The sequence below is a fragment of the Kogia breviceps genome, chromosome 6, assembly GCF_026419965.1.
Source record: "Kogia breviceps isolate mKogBre1 chromosome 6, mKogBre1 haplotype 1, whole genome shotgun sequence".
Lineage (NCBI taxonomy): Eukaryota > Metazoa > Chordata > Mammalia > Artiodactyla > Physeteridae > Kogia > Kogia breviceps.
In genome coordinates this window covers 134,247,117-134,267,886 of record NC_081315.1, presented here as the reverse complement: position 1 = coordinate 134,267,886, position 20,770 = coordinate 134,247,117, and the positions used below count along the sequence as shown (strand labels likewise).

At 34.9% G+C, this 20,770-nt stretch overlaps 1 protein-coding gene across 4 annotated transcripts in view; it reads left to right on the top strand.

Moving 5' to 3' along the window:
* SCLT1 (sodium channel and clathrin linker 1) overlaps window positions 1-20,770 on the top strand; it is a 232,377-nt gene that overhangs the window by 143,940 nt on the left and 67,667 nt on the right. For all 4 annotated transcript variants that reach the window (XM_067036667.1, XM_067036666.1, XM_067036668.1 and 1 more), the window contains exons 17-18: window positions 7,693-7,885; window positions 13,317-13,513. In XM_067036667.1, coding sequence (XP_066892768.1) covers window positions 7,693-7,885; window positions 13,317-13,513 — 390 coding nt within the window. The remainder of the gene's footprint in view (window positions 1-7,692; window positions 7,886-13,316; window positions 13,514-20,770) is intronic.

The window sequence follows — 20,770 nt, the reverse complement described above, 5'->3', positions numbered from 1 at the left end:
TATAGGACTCATAATTATATCTTATGTTGAAAAAAGACTTTTTAGCACCAAATAGAATTTTTTTTCAAGATTATTTTTGAAAACTAATTTCTTCAGGAGGAAAAGATACAGTACTGTACCATGTTATTTTAAGTTTCTTGTTTCTGGCAGTTAAAGAGGATGTTCATAAGATCATTTTTTTCATACTAACTATGCAGCTATTACAGTAGCTTGCTTATAATTATTGCTTTTATACTCAGTTTAGAGGTATTGAATATTCAGTAATAATCCATCATTTGTATTTATTATATTGTCTATTAAAATGATAAATTTACAATGTGGCCTATCCATTCTGAATATTTTTCTACCTTTTCCCCCCAGAGTATTACTTATTATAGTAAAACTTACTTAAGCTGCATGAAGTTTTGATCTCTGTTGCAGAATATGTGTAATAAGTATTTTTAAAATAAAGAGGAATGATATCAGCAGTATGGCAGAATAGGAGGTCCCCAGCCCATGTCTTTCCACAGAAACAAATATTTGGCAGGCATCCATAGATAAAAATGCCTTTGTGGGAGCACTGGAATCCAGGTAGGAGGTTGCAAAGCCTTAGTGGAGCCCGAAAATGAGGAGGCAGGCCTGCATACCCGTGGCAGGCCCTCCAACTGTGGTCCCATCTATGAACCCAAAGCAGCCCCATCTTCCTGTGGATTTGGCTCCAGCCCTCCTTGCCCAGTCCCACACCTAGCCCCTTCCCAAGAAACCCTTATAGGCACTCTCAGTAATAGGCCTGCCAACCTCAGACCTGGCTGTGGTCCCCAAAGCATTCCCATTACCCAGCTCCAGTTCCACTCTCCTGCAGCCTGAACATAATGCTGCCCACCCAGGAACCAGCCCAGTAACCTCACGGGAACCCTAGTGGACCCATTTGGAAGCCACACCTGACTGTGCCCCTGGTAACAAGTCTGCCAGTGACGGACCATACTGCACACCCAACAGAAGCCACAAGACATGGATCCAGCCCTGTTCTACCACAATTTGAGGCAGTCTTACATGGCCAGGGATTCGCCCAGGGGACCCAGCAGAAGCCACTCCATTTGAGGCCCCCATTACAAGCCTCAGACCTGACTATGATCCCTGAAGCAGTCTGTGACCCAGCTCTCGTCCCACCCTACCACAGTCCAGAAGCAGTTCTGCCTTCCCACAGGACATCCCAGTGAACATGACAGGAGCACCTTAGAATCCTAACAGACACAACACCTGACTGCACCCCTGGTTACAGGTCTGCCAACCATGGACTTGGCAACAGCCACATGACATGGTTTCAGTCCTGCTTAGCTGTGATCCCAGAGGCAGTCCCATCAGTTCGGAGACAAGACAGGAGGTCTTTAGCTGCCAAAACCAGTCTAAAGACTGGAAGAGGAGTCTGCTCCTTCAAATGCACAGATAGCAACAAGGAATCAAGCAAACATGACACCACCAAAGAAAACTAATTAGGCTCTAGTAATCAACCCAAAACAAATGGAGATCTATGAACTTCTTGACAAAAAATTAAAAATAATTGTCTTAAGGAGCTTAATGAACACAGATGGTCAACTACATGAAATCAGGAGAACAATACATGAACAAAATGAGAAGTTTAACAAAGAAATTGAAACCATAAAAGAACCAATCAGAAATCCTGGAGCTGAAGAATACAGTGATTGAACTGAAAAGTTCAATAGAGAGCTTTATCAGCAGACTTGGTCATGCAGAAGAAAAATCAGCAAACTCGAAGATTGGTCATTTGAAATCATGCAGTGAGAAGAAAAGAAAAAAATGAAAAAAGAGTGAAGAAAACCTACATGATTTATGGGACATCTTGAAGTGAATCAGTATCCACATTATGAAAATCCTGGAAGAAGCAAAGAATGAGAAAGGGGTAGGAAGTTTATTTAAAGAAATAATAACAAAACTTCCCAAATCTGGGGAGAGTAATGAACATCCAGATCCATGATGACCAAAAAACAACAGAGTGAACATCAAGAGCTTCATTTGACACATTATATCAAAATGTCAAAAGTCAAAGAAAAAAAGAGAATTTGAAAACAGGAAGAGAAAAGGGACTCATCACATACAAGGGACTCCCTCAACCCCTGCATAAAACTATCAATGGATTTCTCAGAAGAAATCTTGCAGGCCATGAGAGAGTGGCATAATATATTCAAAGCGCTGAAAGAAGAAACTAGGAACCAAGAATACTATACTCAGCAAAGCTCTCCATCAGAAACAAAGTAGAGATAAAAACTTTCCCAGAAAAAAAAGGGATAAAGTTCATCACACTAGACTTATTATACAAGAAATAATAAAGGGAGTTTTTCAAGTTGAAATGAAAGGACACTAATTAGCAACGTAAAAACATGAAAGTATAAACCTTTAGTTGTAAAGATAAGAATATAGTCAAATTCAGAATACTCTAACACTGTAACGGTGGTACATAATCACTTTTAACTCTAGTATAGAAGTTAAAAGGTAAAAAATTTTTTGAATAACAGTAGGTACAATAATGTGTCAATGGATATACAGTATAAAAAGATGTAAATTATACATCAGTAACATAAAATGTGAGACAGAAGAGAAGTAAAATTATAGAGATTTTTATGTGATTGAAGTTGTTACCAGGTTAAAACAGATTAACTCTAAGATGTTTCATGTAAGCCTCATGCCAATCACAAAGAAAAAATGTGTAATAGGTACACAAATGATAAGGGAATGAAAGCATAGTACAAAAATCAACAAGAAGACAACAAAATAATAATAAAGGAACCAAGGAACTACAAAACAGAAAACAATTAACAATATGGCAATAGTTATGCCCTTACCTATTAATAATGACTTTTAATGTAAGTGAATTAAATTCTCCAATCAAAATACATAGAAAGCCTCAATGGATTAAAAATCAAGTTCCAGCTATACACTGCCTACAGGGACTGATTTTAAATATGAGGAAACACATAGACTAAAAGTTACAGGATGGCAAAAGATAGTCCATGCAAATGGGTACCCAAAAGATAGCAGGGTGTCTTATATCAGACAAAGTAGACTTTAAGTAAAAAACTGTCACAAGGCCAAAGATGGTCATTTTATAATGATAAAAGGGTTAATTTGTCAAGAGAAAATAGCAATCATAACAGTATATGTACTCAACAGCAGAGCACCTAAGTATAATAAAGCAAATATTAACAACTGAAGGGAGAAATAGAGAGCAAACAATGATACTAAGAAACTTCAATACCTCACTTTCAACAATAGGTGGATCTTCCAGGCAGAAAATCAATAAGAAAACAGCACTTTTGAGCAATGCTAAAGAACAAATAGACCTAACAATATTCTATACAACAGCAACACAGTACACATTCTTCTCAAGCACGCACAGAACATTCTCCAGAATAGATCATATGATAGGCCACAATGTAAGTCTTAGCAAATTTAAGAAGATTGAAATTATATCAAGTATCTTTTCCAATCATAATGGTATGAAACTGAAATGCAGTAACAGGAGAAAAATTGAAAAATTAACAAATAGGTGGAAATTAAATATCACACTTCTGAGCGACCAGTGGGTCAAAGAAGAAATCAAACAGGAAATCAATAAATATCGTGAGACAAACAAAAATAGAAACAACATATACCAAACTTATGGGATGCAGCAAAACCAGTTCTTAAAGGAAAGTTTACAGTGATAAATGCCCTACATTAAGAAAAGAAAGGGCTTCCCTGGTGGCGCAGTGGTTGAGAGTAGCAACTGCCGATGCAGGGGACACGGGTTCGTGCCCTGGTCCAGGAAGATCCCACATGCCGCGGAGCAGCTACACCTGTGAGCCATAGCCATTGAGCCTGCGCGTCCGGAGCCTGTGCTCCGTAATGGGAGAGGCCACAACAGTGAGAGGCCTGCGTACCGCCAAAAAAAAAAAAAAAAAAAAAAAAAAGAAAGATCTCAAATAAACAACCCGACTTTACACCTTAAGGAACTAGAAAAAGAAGAAAAAACTAAGCCCAAAGTTAGGAGAAGGAAGGAAATGACAAAGATTAGAACAGAAATAGAGAATTTTTTAAAAAAATAGAAAAGATCAACCAAACTAAGACTCGGTGTTTTAAAAAGATAAACAAAATTGACAACCCTGAACTAGACTAAGAAAAAAAGAGAGAAAACTCAATAAATAAAAATCAGAAATAAAAGAGGACACATTACCACTGATACCACACAAATATAAAGGACCACAGGAGACTACTATGAACAATGATATGCCAACAAGTATGACAACCATGAAGAGATGGATAAATTACTAGAAACATACAACCATACAAGAAATAGAAAATCTGAACAGACCAGTTACTCTTAAGGAGACTGAATCAGTAATCAAAAACCTTCTTGGATTTTTGAAATATTGAGAACCAGATGGCTTCACTGATGAATTCTACCAAACATTTAAAGAGGATTTAATGCCAATCCTTCTTAAACTGTTTCATAAAATTGAAAAAGAGAGAACATTTCCAAACTCACTTTACGAGGCCAACATTACTCTGATACCAAAGCAAGACAAAGATACTATAAGAAAATAAAATTACAGGCTAATATCCCTGATGAACATAAATGCAAAAATCCTAAAAAAAAAAAAAAAATCAAGTGTATTAAAAGGATTATAGTGGGATTAAAACCTAGGATGCAAGGATGCTTTTGACATACACAGATCAATAAATGTGATACAACACCACGTTAAAGAATGAGGGATAAAATTCATATGATCATTTCAATAGATACAGAAAAAGTATTCACAAAATATAATTCGTAATAAAAACTCACAACAAATTAGATGTAGAAGAAATGTTCCTCAACATAGTAAAGGCCATATATAACAAGCCCACAACTAATGTCATACCCAGTGGTGAAAAGCTGAAAGTTTTTTTTTAAAGATCATAAAAAGACAGGCGTGCCCACTCTTGCCACTTCTATTCAACATAATACTGTATGTCTTAGAGAAATTAGACAAGAAGAAAATATAAAATGTTTCTAAATTGGAAGAGAAGTAAAATTGTCTTTGTTTACAGATGACATGATCCCATATATTGAAAACTGGAGACTCAACCACAAAGCCATTAGAACAACTACATGAATTTACTAACAACAAACTATATGAAAAGGAAATTAACAATTCCATTTATAATACCACCAAAAAGAATAAAATGCTTAGAATGAATTTATAACCAAGGAAGTGAAAAACCTGTACACTGAAAACTAAAAAACATTGAGGAAGTAAGTTGACAAAGTCACAAATAAATATAAAGATGTGTTTATAAACTGAACGAAGCAATAATGTTAAAATGTCCATACTACACAAAGCCATCTATAGAATCAATGAAATCCCTATCAAATTTCCAATGGTGTTTTCACAGAAATAGAAAAAAGTCCTAAAATTCATAATGAACCTCAAAAGGCTCTGAATAGCCAAAGCAGTCTGAAGCAAGAACAAAAAACTGGATGCATCACACTTCCTAATTTCAAAATATATTACAAAGCTTTAGTAATCAAAACAGTACAATACTGGCATAAAACAGATGTTTAGATTATGGCACAGAGTAGAGAGTGCAGAAATAAATACACACATTTGTAGTCAGTGGATCTTTGACGGGGTGCCAAGAACACACATGGAGAAAGGATAGTCTGTTCAATAAATGGTGCTGGGAAAACTGGATATCCACATGAAGAAAAATTGGACCCTTATGTCACACCATGTACAAAAATAAGATCACAATGGATTAAAGGCTTAATGTATGTTCTGAACCTATAAAATTACCAGAAGAAAACTTAGGGAAAAAGCTTCTTGACGTTGGTCTTGGCAGCGGTTTTCTTGAATATGACCCCACAAGTATAGGTAACAAAAGCAAAAATAGACCAGTGGAATTACATCAAACTAAGAACTTTCTGCATAGCAAAGAAAACAGTCAACAGAATGAAGAGACAACCTATGACATAGGAAAAAATGTTTGCCAATAATACATCTCATATGGAGTTAATTTCCAAAATATGTAAGAAACTTAACAACTCAATAACAACAATAACAACAAAAAAACAAACACATAAATTAGGCAAAGGACCTGAACAGATTTTTCCCAGAAGAAGACATGGACAGCCAATAGATATATCACAATGTACTCATCATCACTTATTATCAGGGAAATGCAAATCAAACCCACAGTGAGGTATTACCTCACACCTTTTAGGATGGCTGTTGTCAAAAAGACAAGATAACAAGTTTTGGCAAGAATGTGGAGAAGGGAGAACCCTTCTACACTGTTGGTGAAAATGTAAATTAGTACAGCCACTATGGAAAACAGTATGGAGGTGCCTCAAATAATTAAAAATAGAACCTACTATATGAGCCAACAATCCTATTTCTGGGTATAGATCCAAAGGCAACAAAATCATTGTTTCAAAGAGATATCTGCACTCCCATGTTCATTGCAGTCAGTATTATTGACAATAACCAAGATATGGAAACAACCTAAGTGCCTGTTGACAGAAGAATGGATAAAGGAAAGGTGGTGTGTATGTGTACATATGGGGATGGATATATATATATTTTTTTTCTCTAAGAATCTCCTCCTTTCTCTATTTTTTTCTTATAAATAATTTGTTGAAATAATTGAAATAATTTGTTGTAGATTTTCCTCTGCCTATATGCATACATGTGGTGTCATTTACCTTATTTCCTGCCCCATGCAGTTCCTAAAAACTAATAACTAAATCAAGAGGCTTGATCTGATTCAGCTTTCACTTTTTTTGTAAGAATGCTTCATAAATGGTAATACTTTCAACTCCTGTTTGGAAGCACATAATGTGTCATTGTTTTTGATCTCAGCATCTTTCTGACTTGAGCACTTTTTGAGAATCTTTGCCTAGATCCATCATTTCATTAGGAATCAGCCAAGGTTGAGATAGGAAAGAAGGGGCTACACGTATTATGGGGGTAAAGGACCTTATATATTCCCTGTGACACATATTGACCAGGGTATGTTCACAGTATTTGATTATCTGGGATTGAAAAGATGGAAATTTTTAAAGATAGGAATAAAAATTAGCAGTATATTGAAACAAGATACATTTCTGGAGATTGTGTCACTTAATAATCCATTGTTGAGAAAGTTCAATAAATATAACCTATTTAACCTGTGATAAAGCAAGAAGTTTATACAACCAGAAGTTTATAAAAACCGTTTCTAAGACATGTAACAGGAAAATATGAATTGGGTATTATTATAATTCATAATTTATTGTAGTCAGCTAATGTCTTCCTACAGAGTTGATTGATAATGAAAGGAGTTTTGACTATTACCTACTCCACCTTCCTCACCATTAGCTTTAGTTTGTCTCCTCGAAGTCCTCTTTACACAGTGATTCTCAGTGTTAGTAAAAATTTGGAAGAGGTTTCACATTGACTTTCTAGGTGAGTGATAACAGTTCAGCTTATCTATTCTTAGTTAAGATTGCTTAAATTGAACGTATTTGTCTGTTGTAACATAACATTGTGAAACCACATAGTTTAAGTCTATAGTGAGGAGAAGTGGCTCAGAACAAAGAAAACAGGTCTACAGTATAAAATATAGACAGACTTTTTGACTTCTATTACAGATCATTAAGTTTAAAGGTTCCTTTTGTTTTGTTTTTTTATTCAGTTCCTCGGAAGAGATATCACGTTGCCAAGAAATGATTCAGAAACTTCAAAATGTATTGGAGTCTGAGAGAGAGAACTGTGGATTTGTCAGTGAACAAAGGCTGAAACTTCAGCAGGAAAATGAACAGTTACAGAAACAGACTGAGGATTTAAGGAAGATTGCTCTCGAGGCTCAAAAAAAAGCCAAATTAAAGGTGTTTTCAAAACTAGTTAGAATTAAATGTGTACTTGTGAAAATCAAAATATAGAGAATATTCACAGAGACCTAGTAAAACATTTTTAAGGTCTTTTTTTTTTTGCCTTCTCATCAGATAGCACTAAATCATAATGCAGAGTGTTAGCCAGTCTTTTCTTTATTGTAGAACTTGGCAAGCATACTTGAAAATGATTGCTTTCACACGAAAAAAAAGTTCTTTTCCAACCATGAAATGCACTGATATTCCTGCCAAAGCAATTTAAGCAGTGCTAGCAAAACTATAGATTAGATAACTTTACAGACTGCCGTCCTCTCTTTTCCCTCCATAATAGCCTCTCGAAAATAGAACTCTTAAAACTAGCTGTATAGCGGATGGTACAGTATGCTCTGAGAATCCCTCATAGGTAGTCTAAAAATTCCATGACAGGAAGAAAGCAAGGGACAAAAATCTCCTCTGGAAGAAAATTCCCTTTTATTTTCTCTCTCCTTCCCCCCTTCTTTAATGCTTACATGGTTTGGCAATAGGAACATGATAACCTGTTTGAGGGAGTTTCAAGCACAGATATCACCATCAACATGTTGCTTGCCTTTCCCCATTCCATGTGACTTTTGTAAAAAGTGGCATTAACTCTTTATGATAAAGCTCTATATATTTTCCAGTTTTGTAGTAAGGATATGGGGTGGTAACATTAGTGTTTCACTTTTTTCTTGTTATTATGAGCTCTCATAAGAACTCACATTCCAACCTAATTCATATCAGTGTATATTTATTGAATGCCTCCTTTTGCAAGTATCAAACACTGTGGTTATTTATAAAAGCTTGAACTCTGAAAAAGAGACCCTTACATATCATGCAAAGAAGCTTGTGCTTTGTGCTGTAGACCATGGGAAATCTTTGAAAAACAAAGGGGCAAAGTCACACTACCAGACATTAAGACTTGATATAAAGGTATAGTAATTAAGATAGTGTGTAATCTATATAAGAATAATCTACCTGATCAATGGAACAAAATTAAGTCCAGGAACAAACCCACTTTTTCATAATCACCTCATTTATAACAAAGGTACAACGCAAGTTCAATAGAGAAAGAATTATCTTTATGACAAATAATGCTAGATCTTTACAATAAATCATGCTACAATAATAATAGATCAGCTGGGTCTATATTTTAAAAATAAACCTTGACCCCTATATCACACCATACATTTAACTTGATTTGAGCTAACTTGTAGACCTAAATGTGAAATATTAAATGATGGAACTTAAGGAGAAAATCTTCATGACCTTAAGAAAGAATTTCTTAAACAACACAAAGAGAACTGATTATAATGAAAAGATAGATGAATTGGATTTCATTAAAATTAAGATTTTTAAGTCATCAAAAGAAGCACCATTGAGAGAGTGAAGAGTGGAAGAATTTATAATACGTACAACCAAAAAAGAAAAAGGATTCACTTCTAGAATATAAAAACTTTCACCAATTAATAAGGAAATAATAAGGAAAAAACGTTTAACAATCAGGAGAAAACAGACACCCCATTTCCAAAAATGGGCAAAAGAATTAAATAGATGCTTTATAAAAGAGAATATATGAAAAAATTTTCAACTTCATTATCTGTCAGGGAAATATAATTAAACCTATAATGAGGTAGTACTGTATAGCCACCAGAATGGCTAAAATTTTAAAACTGACAATATCAAGTGTTGGCAAAGTTGTAAAACAACTGGTACTTTCATGTTATTTTGGGGAGTGTAAATTGGTACAACCACCATTTGGCAGTATCTTTTAAAGCTGGACATACATGCATACTATGCCAAATAATAATACTGGCTACATACCCAACAGGTATGAGTGCTTGTGTTCATCAAAACATGTATATAAGAATATCCATAGAAGTTTTAATCATATCAAAGCACTGAAAATAACTCAAATGTCCATCAACATGAGACGATATAAATAAACTGTGGTATGTTCATGTATGGGAATAGAAGAAAAAAATGAACTATGTCTATAAGCAATGGTGGGTGAGCCTCATAGACATAATGTTGGACAAAGAAGCCAGACATAAAAAAGCTTATAGTCTATTAATTTAATTATATGAAAGTGAAGAATGGGCATAATTACCTATAAGGATGGGATCAGAATAATGGTTACATTTTAGGTGGGTGAATATTGATTAGAAGGGCATGTGAGAGAGCCTCCTGTGGTACCTAAATCTGGGTGGTGACTCTGGTATGTCAGTATACATGTAAAAGTTGGTTGTATCCTTAAGATTCATGTACCTCATTGTAAGAGAGAGAAATAAATCTTGGCAGAGAAAAGTGGGTAGGATTATAGATAGAAAAAGAGTGGCTATGGGTTTGATGATTATGGAAGCTAGGTGATAAGCGTATAGAGATTCATTGTAATAGTCTTTCTATTTTGTGTATGCTTGAAAGTTTCCACACTGAAACATTTACATAATTTTTTTAAAAAGTCAATGTACTTTGGTGAAAAAATGTTAAATCTTCATCTTATATTTTAAATTTCATATGGATTAATAACAAAACTATTAATGATGAATTTCCCCACTTGATACTGCACCTGTTCTATCTTTAACCATTCAGGATAGTAACTGATGTTTCTTGGAAAACAAAAAGATGACAGAAAGGTTATCTACCAAAAATGCTCCCTTTGTGCCAAGTCTGCATCTGGCTTAAGAGAAGAATCATTGGTAAATAAGGGACAAAAGTTCTGAACTAACTAGATAGCTGTAATTCTATTTTATGGAGGAGGGCTGTCAGATAAATTGCTCCTTTGTAGCCGATTCCTTCTTTGACAACATAGGAATCTAGCACTACACTTTGCGGCTTTTCTCCCACTTGAAAAAGAGTGTGATTTTTCATAGATAAACTGAAAGGAGCCAAAAAGATCAAGACAGTTGGATGTTGAGAGGTCAGCTGACTAAGAACCTTAACAACTTATTATATGAAGTTTTCATTTTATCTTAAAGCCACTGCTGTCCTTTCCGCCCCAGCTTTCTCTTTTCCTAACTCCTCCTCCCTTCTTTCTGAAAAGGATCTCCATATCTCTGTGGTCTGAATACCCCTCATAAAAATATAAAATTAGGAAATGGATAGTTTTTAGCAATCTTGTCTACTTTTGAGTAGTTTTCTGCAGAGGAAGGACACAAAAGAAGGGAAGGAGACCATAAATCCTTTTTTCCAACCCAGCATTCTGAATTGAATCATTAGTAAGACTTTTGTTGTTATAGAAGACATGGTTGTTTTGGTCCTTCCAACATCAGCGTAGACCTGTCCAGTTTAACAATTGGAATTGCATCAGCTGAAGGATCTGGGGTTTGTTTGAAGACTAAATTTTGATACCAGAAAGCTATCATTTATTCAGTCTACAGATATGTTTTGACATCCTTACTATGATTCAGGTGCTGAAAATGTAATAGTAAACAAAAAAGACATGGTCCCCATCTTTAAAAACTTATTTGCATGGAGGTGGGAAAACTTTAAATGTATCTTTGCAAACTAATAAATGCCCTTTAGGAAAAGCGTGGGGCACTATGAGAGCTTTTTCTAGATAGATGGTATTGAGCTGAATTCTAAAAGTTGACTAGAGATAACTAAGATAATCAGGAGGGGAAAGATTATTCCAGGAAAAGGGAACAACATGTGAAAAGAGCCAAGAATGAGAAGGCATTGTGGCAGAAACAGAAAGAGAAGGGAATAGTAGCATAATACAAGCTTGTAGAATTAGAAACAGGTTATCATGAAGGACCGTAGAAAAAAGCTTGTCAAACTGCAAATAGATTTTCCAAGTGGAAATGGGGAGTTAAGTAGGCAGGAAGAATGCTAAAGCTATATAGATGCATAGATCAGTTTTGAATACATGTGTGAGAGAGACAGAGACAGAATTAAATACTTCCACTTAAAATATCAGAACCATGGCTTCTCCAGAGAAAGTGGAGATTGAGGCAGGGAAGGATATTCAATTCTAAATTTGTAGAATTCAGTAATTCAAAAATTGTTTAAATCGAGCAGAGTTACGGAGCCTCAGGAGGCTTGCACAGCCGTAATATAATACACAATTAATAAATCCAAAGTTTTTTCCGGTGCCAGTGTTTATAAAGTCAAATTTCTACTTGCGTACCATTTGAGAAAACAAATTTAAGAGTTTTAGGAAGATGTTGCATTTAGCAGGGGTAGTGAGGACAGGATGTTTGCAGTTTTCCCCCATGAGCCATGGGTTTAGCTGTTGTTGAGTTTTCTTTGGTGTTTTTGAATTGGTAAAATCGAGTTCCTTATTCATTCTTTTTTGAGTTTAAAAGCAGCCATATTTAATCAATCACTAGAAGTTATTCCAGCTGTGACCATTTTTAAATCACATTAGAATATAACAAGATAGGTATTCTTTATTTCTTTAGCGTAGCAAGATAAAGATGGCCTGAGAGTGCACCAAAGAAATTGTTCTTGTAACTATTTAACTATTTCCTCATTTGCCTGAAGTATGGTAATAGGTAGTTTCATTCTAGCTGCATACAAAAGCAGACAGTTCACTACATACACTGGGTACTTTAGGACATTAGGTTTAATTCTCTCCCAGAACCCAGCTGAGAAAGCTTTTAGGGTATCTAAAGAGCATTTATTTGTATGTTCATTCTGCATTAAGGTATTTTTACTATAATGACATAAATAACCTAGAAATAACTGAAGACATTTCCATATGAGTTTCTGAAAATCACTGTAGTCTTTTCCTGAAAAACAAAATACATTGTTCATTTATACTGTAACTGAAGTGGTAAAGGAATTCCTACCCTTTGAAAGACAATCTGAACTTTAGTATGTAAATCAAAAGTGATTTGAGGAGCTTCTAAGATGAGCTTCTCCTGAGCACATCAGAGTGCTGGGAGGATGGCATACTTGGAGAGGGCGTGGAAGCTCCGCACTCCCCCTACATCCATACCTTGCTTGGTGTGTCTCTTCTATTTGACTGTGTGGGAGTTGTATCCTTTATAATAAACCAATGAACACTTCTTGTGTTTTAAAAACAAATGGCTTCCATTTAAGCCCAACTTTCAGTTACTGAGAGCATGAATATTTTCTGTGGATTCTGGCAACAAAAGTAAAAGATGATGAGAGCAGCTTTATTTCAGATAGTATACTTTTTTCCTACTGGCATTTAAGGTGTTGGGGAAAGTGGTGAAAAATTTGTAGTCCATCATAATTCTGGTTTCATTAAATTTATGTTATAAAATAGGATAAGTCTTCATCTGTGATGGAGACAAATTATAAACTTAATTTTTATGTAGGTTTCTCATCCAAATATTTCTATGCCACAGACACAAAAAAATGATTCCTTCTGTATGTATCATTGATCATTATATCTCCTAGAAAAACAGAAAAGAAAAAATACTGTGTTCATTTTATTCCTTAGATCAGTACGATGGAGCATGAATTTTCAATAAAAGAACATGGGTTTGAAGTTCAGTTAAGAGAGATGGAAGACAGTAATCGAAATTCCACAGTTGAACTGAGGCATCTCTTAGCAACTCAGCAGAAGGCAGCCTGTAGGTGGAAAGAAGAAATGAAGAAACTCACTGAGAGTGCGGAAATTAGAATCAGTAGTCTAAAGTAAGTCCACTATTAATTGTTTTATACATTTTACGGAAGAAATTAACTTTTAGTTTAATGTTCTTGCCATAATCTTTTTTGTAAAAATGTATAAATCTGGGCCTTTTACTTATGTATTTTATTCAGCAAATATTTATTAAACTACTATGAAAAGTACTAAGCATTATAAACCAAACTAATACTGTTTGTTTTATAAATTTTGTGGATACTTCAGAAAATACAATGATTTTTGTTGGACATAGCAGTTTAGAATCTTAATACTATTTGCATATAGATATAGCATAGTAATGTTCTGTAGTTGCAAGAAAATCTATTTGGCCTGCAAAGCCTAAAATATTTGTTCTCTGGCCCTTTAAGAATTTGCTGACCCGTGCAGAAAGAACTTGAACATTTATGACGAATGAAATGGGAAGCTATGAAGGGCTTTTAGCAAAATGATATAATCAGGCTTAACTGTTCAACAGATCATTTTGACTGCTGTGTGACGAATAGACTGGAGAGGGTCAAGGGTAGAAGAAGAGAGAAGGCAAACCAGTACTGTAATAATCCAAGTAAAACATGATGGTAACTTGGATTAAGCTTTGAAGGACTGAAAATCATTTTTTAAAAAAGTTTGCTTTGGGCTGTGTTAAGTATGAGCCACCTAAAAGACATTTAAGTCAGAATATCAGCTTGTTAGTTGGATACATAAGTTTGGAGTTTAGGAAAAATATTGCAACAGGAGCTGTATATTTGGAAATCATTAACATAAACATGATTTTTAAAGTCATGGAATGAGAAGGTACAGAAACGAAGTCTGGATAGGGAAATTAAGCTAGAGGACTAAGTTCTGAAAATTAGTTTGGAGAGATGAAAATTCCACTGAGACTGAGAAAAAATATTGAGACAAACAAGAATCAAGACAGAATGGTTAAAAAAAAATTCAAAAAGCGTAAGTGATAAAAATAGGTGATGTTTACATTTTGCAGATAAACTGAGGCTGAGGGAGTTAAGGAACTTGTTCAAGGTCACATAGCTAACGAAGTGACAGATCCTGGTTTCAAATTTAGGCAGCTCGTGTGAAGACAATATAGTCCTAACCATTAAGGTTTGTGGGGTTTTTTTGCATTTTATTATTTTTTTAATTGAAGAATATTTGCTGTACAATATTATATATTACAGGTATACAATATAGTGATTCACAATATTTAAAGGTTTAATTTATATAATAGTTATTATAAAATATTGGCTATTTTCCCTGTGTTGTACAATATATCCTTTTGCTTATTTTATACCTAATAGTTTGCAACTCTTAATCCACTACCTGTATACTGACCCTCCCCGCTTCTCTCTCCCCACTGGTTACCACTAGTTTGTTTTCTATATCTGTGAGCCTACTTTTTTGTTATATTCACTAGTTTCTTTTTTATGGCTGAGTAGTATTCCATTGTGTATATACTCCACATCTTTTTTTTTTTTTTTTTTTTTTTTTAACATCTTTATTGTAGTATAATTGTTTTACAATAGTGTGTTAGTTTTCCCTCTACAACATCCACATCTTTTTTTATCCATTCATCTATTGATAGACACTTAGGTTGTTGGTTCCATGTCTTGGCAATTGTAAATAATGCTGCTATGAACGTTGGAGTGCATGTATCTTTTTGAATTAGTGGGTTGTGTTTTTTTTTCATATATATACCCAAGGGTGGACTTGCCAGGTCCCATGGTAGTTCTATTTTTAGCTTTTGAGAAACCTCCATACTGTTTTCCACAGTGGGTGCACCAATTTACATTCCCACCAGCAATGTGTGAGGGTTCCCTTTTCTCCACATCCTTGCCACCATTTGTTATTTGTGTTGTTTTTGATAGTAGCCATTCTGACATGTATGAGATGATATTTCATTGTAGTTTTTAATCTGCATTTCCCTGATGATTAGTGATGTTGAACATCTTTTCATGTGCCTGTTGGCCATCTGCATTTCCTCTTTGGAAAAATGTCAGGTAAGCCTGTGTCACTATAAACTTCCATCTTAGACCTTGTTTTGCTGTGTCCCATAAGTTTTGGATTGTTGTGTTTTCATTTTCATTTGTCTCTTTTTTATTTCCTCTCTGATTTCTTCAATAATTCATTGCTTGTTTAGTAGCATCTTGTTCAGCCTGCACATGTTTGTGTTTTTTACAGCTTTTTCCTTGTAGTTAGTTGATTTCTAGTCTCATAGCTTTGTGGTCAGAAAAGATGATTGATATGATTTCAATTTTCTTAAATTTATCAAGGCTTGTTTTCTGGTCTAGCATGTGATCTATCCTGGAGGATGTTCATTTGCATTTGAAAAGAATGTATTTTGCTGCGTTCAGGTGGAATACTCTCTCTATATAATATCAATTAAGTTCATTTGGTCTGATGTGTCTTTTAAGGCAAGGATTTCCTTATTGATTTTATGTCTGGATGATCTGTCCATTGATGTAAGTGGTGTATCAAAGTCCCCCACTATTATTGTATTACTGTCAATTTCTCCTTTTATGTCCATTAATATTTGTCTGTGTATTTAGGTGCTCCTATGTTGGGTACATACATATTTACAGTTGTTGTATCTTTTTCTTGATTTTATCCCTTGATCATTATGTATTGTCCTTCTTTGTCTCTTCCAACAGTCTTTATTTTAAAGCCTATTTTATCTGGTAAAAGTATTGCTACTCTGGGTTTCTTTTGATTTCCATTTGCATGGAATACCTTTTTCCATCCCCTCACTTTCAGTTTGTGCGTGTCTCTAGATCTGAAGTGAGTCTCTTGTAGGCAGCATATATACGGGTCTTTTTTTGTATCCAGTCAGCCACGGTGTGTCTTTTGGTTGGAACATTTAGTTCATTCACATTTAAGGTAATTATTGATATGTATGTTCTTATTGCAATTTTGTTCATTGTTTGGGGCTTGTTTTTGTAGGCCTTTTTTCTTTCCCTCTCTTGTTTTGTTCTCTTGTGACTTTATTACTATCTTTAGTGTTATGTTTGGGTTCCTTTTTGTTTTTTGTTTATATATCTGTTACAGATTTTTGTTTTGCGGTTACCATGAGGTTTTTGTAAAGCAGTATAGGTACTGCTTTATATATAAAGCAGTTTTACATCGTTTTACATTGCCGATCTCTTAATTTCAAATGCATTTTAAAACCCTGTATTTGTACTGTCTTCCCTTCATTATTACTATTTTTGATGTCATATTTTACATCTAATTTTTTCGAGTATCTCTTAACTACTTATTGTGGATATAAGTGTTCAATGAAGGAAAAGTTGTGTAGTTGTGTTTTCAATTATAGACAAATCAATGAATCTCATGGATTATTTTCCTCCAAAACATAAACTGAGGCAGAGATCTGGCATGGGCACAGAATATAAGTGTTCCTACATGTGACAGACACAAAAAAGATCAAACTGGGGACTTCCCTGGTGGTGCAGTGGTTAAGAATCCGCCTGCCAATGTGGGGAACATGGGTTCAAGCCCTGGTCTGGGAAGATCGACGTTCTGCGGAGCAGCTAAGCCCGTGAGCCACAACTAGCGAGCCTGTGCACCACAACTACTGAAGCCCGTGCTCCTAGAACCTGTGCCCCACAACAAGAGAAGCCACCGCAGTGCGAAGCCCGCACACTGCAAGGAAGAGTAGCCCCCATTCGTCACAACTAGAGAAAGCCTGTGCACAGCAATGAAGACCCAACACAGCCAAAAATAAATAAATAAATAAATTTATTATTTTTTTTAAAAGATCAAACTAGAGAGCAAAGATGAGAAAGAACAGTAGACTTCAATCAACTTAGAGAAATATAAAAGAACATACCAGTGACATTAAACCAACCAAATTGGCTATAATTGTTAAAAAAAAAAGTTGGATAAAATACTTTAGTAATGAAAATATGTGAGTAAACCTCAAAATATGAAACTGTGGTAACTGTGGTTATTTGATATAATCACTCAAGGCCTTTAGTACCTACTGATAATATTAACAAGATGATGCTAGATTGGTAAAGTCATTCATCTTTTGGTAGAACTCTTTCTAATGAGCTAAGTCAAGATAATAAAAGGCTGCTTTGATTACTCAAACCCAGTTTTCAAATATTGAGAGATGTAATAGATTTTAGGAATTAATGTTGATCTGGCTTGAGCATTGAAGGTGGGAAATACACTGCAAAAGAAAATATCCAAAGCTCAGCAGTGAATGGTAATTTTGGAGGAACATATTTACTGGAACATAAAAATATTAGTAATAAAAAATTAATAGTAAATGACATCTTTAGTGATTCCTGGTTTATAAATTCTGTAATAACAAATGTTTACATAAATGAAATATGTTTACACTTGATGGGGGGGTTAAGGTGCATACAGGTCTTGACACTAAAAGATAATTGAATGCTGAAATCTAAGAAAGAAATATCACAAAAGGGAATTCTTGTTTGATTATATTATGGCATTACTATTCGCATAGATATTATTTTGATTTCATCTTCTCTGTTCAGGACTTCCATTATCAGTTTCATTAATGAATTACTAATCTCCTAAAGCTTTAAATGTGGCTCATTTGGGAAAAACATTATGATTTCTGTCCCCAAAATAAAAGAACAGACTGATTAGCTCCCTCCCTTTCTCTCTCTCTTCTTGTTTAATAGTTTCATATGCCTATGCCAGTCTTTGAAGTGAAAATAGTTTTTCTTTCTTTTCTGCTCTTCTTCCCTATGTTTTATCAACCTTATTTTATCTGGCTGCTTAATTTTTCTTTTACTTTTTTCTCTATTTTTAGGTACTCAGACGTAAACTTGAAATAATGTAGACCTTCTGATCTCAAATTCTTTTCTTTAAAAAGATATCTATTCTTATACTATTAATTATCACCTCTTTGTTGTATTCTCCACTGTACCCCATCCAGCTCTACACCTTACCTAATGTTTGTCCTAATTTTGTAACTATCTATAGGATATTTACTATTTGTCTTGTTATTATCTTAATTTCTACATTCTGAAACCCAGTTTACAGTATTACATCTTCCAAATAGATTTCTACTTCTAATGGTCTTTTCTCTGTTATTGGTGGTACTATTTCCCTAATTTCCTGGATATAAAACCTTTTAGCCATCTGCGACTCATTCTTTGTCTTCATTTTCTTTCAGTATCCAAGTACTGTTGATTCTTTTTTTGAAATGTCTCCTATTTCTCCACTCCCAATGCCATGACTCTAGAATTGCATTAGTTATCTATTGGTATGCAACAAATTCCCCTAAAATTTACTTGCTTAAAAACAGCATTTATTCTTTCATAATTTCATGAGTCAGGGAATTTGGGAGTAGCTCATCTGGGTGATTCTGGTTCAAGTTCTCTCATGAAGTTACAATTAAGATGGCATATGAAGATTTGATGGGAGCTGGACAATCCACTTCCAAGCCCACTCACATGGCTGTTGGCAGGAGACCTAAGTTCCTAGTGGGTTGTGACCACACCTCAGATCAGTGCCATGTAGCCTCTTCACAGAGAAGCAAAGTATCCTAATGACATGGAAGCTGTCTTCCCCCTTGGCAAACAATCCAAAAGAAAGAAAAAGGAAGAAATCATAATGCCTTTTATGATGTAGTATCTGAAGTCACATGTCACTTCCACTATATCTTGTTCATTAGAAGCAAGTCTATGTCCAGCCCATGTTCAAGGTGAGAAGAATTAGGCTCCACTTTTCAAAAAGAAGAATCTCAAAGAATTTGGGGGCATATTTTACAACCATCACAAGACCAAATATGCATTGTTTTGCTCAATTTGCGGATACTGCCATTCCAGCTCAAGCACCATTATTTTCCTCAAGTTTCCTGTATTTCTCCAGTCCATACTAATGTGTTCAGTGATTTAGAATTACTGAAGTTCTTGGAGTCTGAAACTGTTTTTTATTAACTGTTTTTTAAAAATTATTTTCTTGCCTCTTTTAGATTAGGGTCCATGGGCATACCCTCTTTATTCTTTTAAAATTTTTGTAATATAGTATAAATGCGTAAAACATGTACAGTTTTTTAAAAGGTATATTGCAAACACCAATGTAACCACCTCCCAAGTCAAGAACTACCCATACTATTTCCCAGTTAGAATCCTCTTGGAGGAGTGATGTCAACATTATAATAGCATAAGACATCATTTTTGTTCCTCTCCCTTAAACAACAAAACTTTGTCATCCATCCACAAATAAAAGTGCCTCTATGGGAGTTGTGGGATCCAGGACTATACATACACGAAGGGACTCAGGAGGAGTCTTGCCCAGCCATGCATTGGGTAATAGAGACACAGACCTCAGTATGGGCAGTGGAACTGGCAGAAGCCTATCAACTGGCTCTAGCCCCTTTCAGCCACAATCTGGGAGCATCTGGAGATAACTGATTTGGGCTGTCACCCATGGACAAGAGAGCCTTTGTAGAAGTCCAGATATTCAGAGGAGAAATTACAGCGTTCTGTTAGAGAATATATATATATATATATATATATATATATATATATATATATATATATGAATTTTGACACATTGGAGTGGAATTGAGAGGAGAGGAATTGAGAGGAGACGTACGAGCTTATGAATTCTGGAATTCTGCCATGAGAGGGAGCAAGGAGCATAAAGTAGGTGTATCCATGTGAGGTCAGAGAAAGCCCCAGAATCTATATCTGTATCAGGACTAACAAAAGGTATCTCTCACCTGAAGACAGTATAGATTGGAAGAGATGACTGCTACTTCAAATCCAAAATTAGTAACACAAAACTACAATGAACATGAAAAATCAAGGAAATGTGACATCACCAAAAGATCACAATTGTCCTCCAGTAACCAAACCCAAAGACATGGAGATCTGCAATTTACCCAATAAAGAATTCAGAACAGCTGTTTTAAGGACATTCAATGAACTACAAGAAAACATAGATAATTCAGTGAAATCAGGAAAACAATACAGGGACAGGATGAGAAATTTAAGAAAGAGATAGAAATCATAAAAAAGAACCAAGCAGAAATTTTGAAGCTAAAGAATTCAATGAATAAAATGTAAAATTCAGTAGAGATCATTAACAGCAGAATAGATCAAACAGAAGAATCAGTTAGTTAGAGGATGGGAACATTGAGGAGACATACAAGTATAAGACAGATAATCCAGTTAGAGGAGAAAAAAGAAAAAGAATGACAAAGAGTAAAGAAAGCCAATATGATTTATCAGACACCATCAAAAGAAACAATATCCAAATCATTGGCGTTTCAGAAGGAAAGAGAGGAAAGGGGC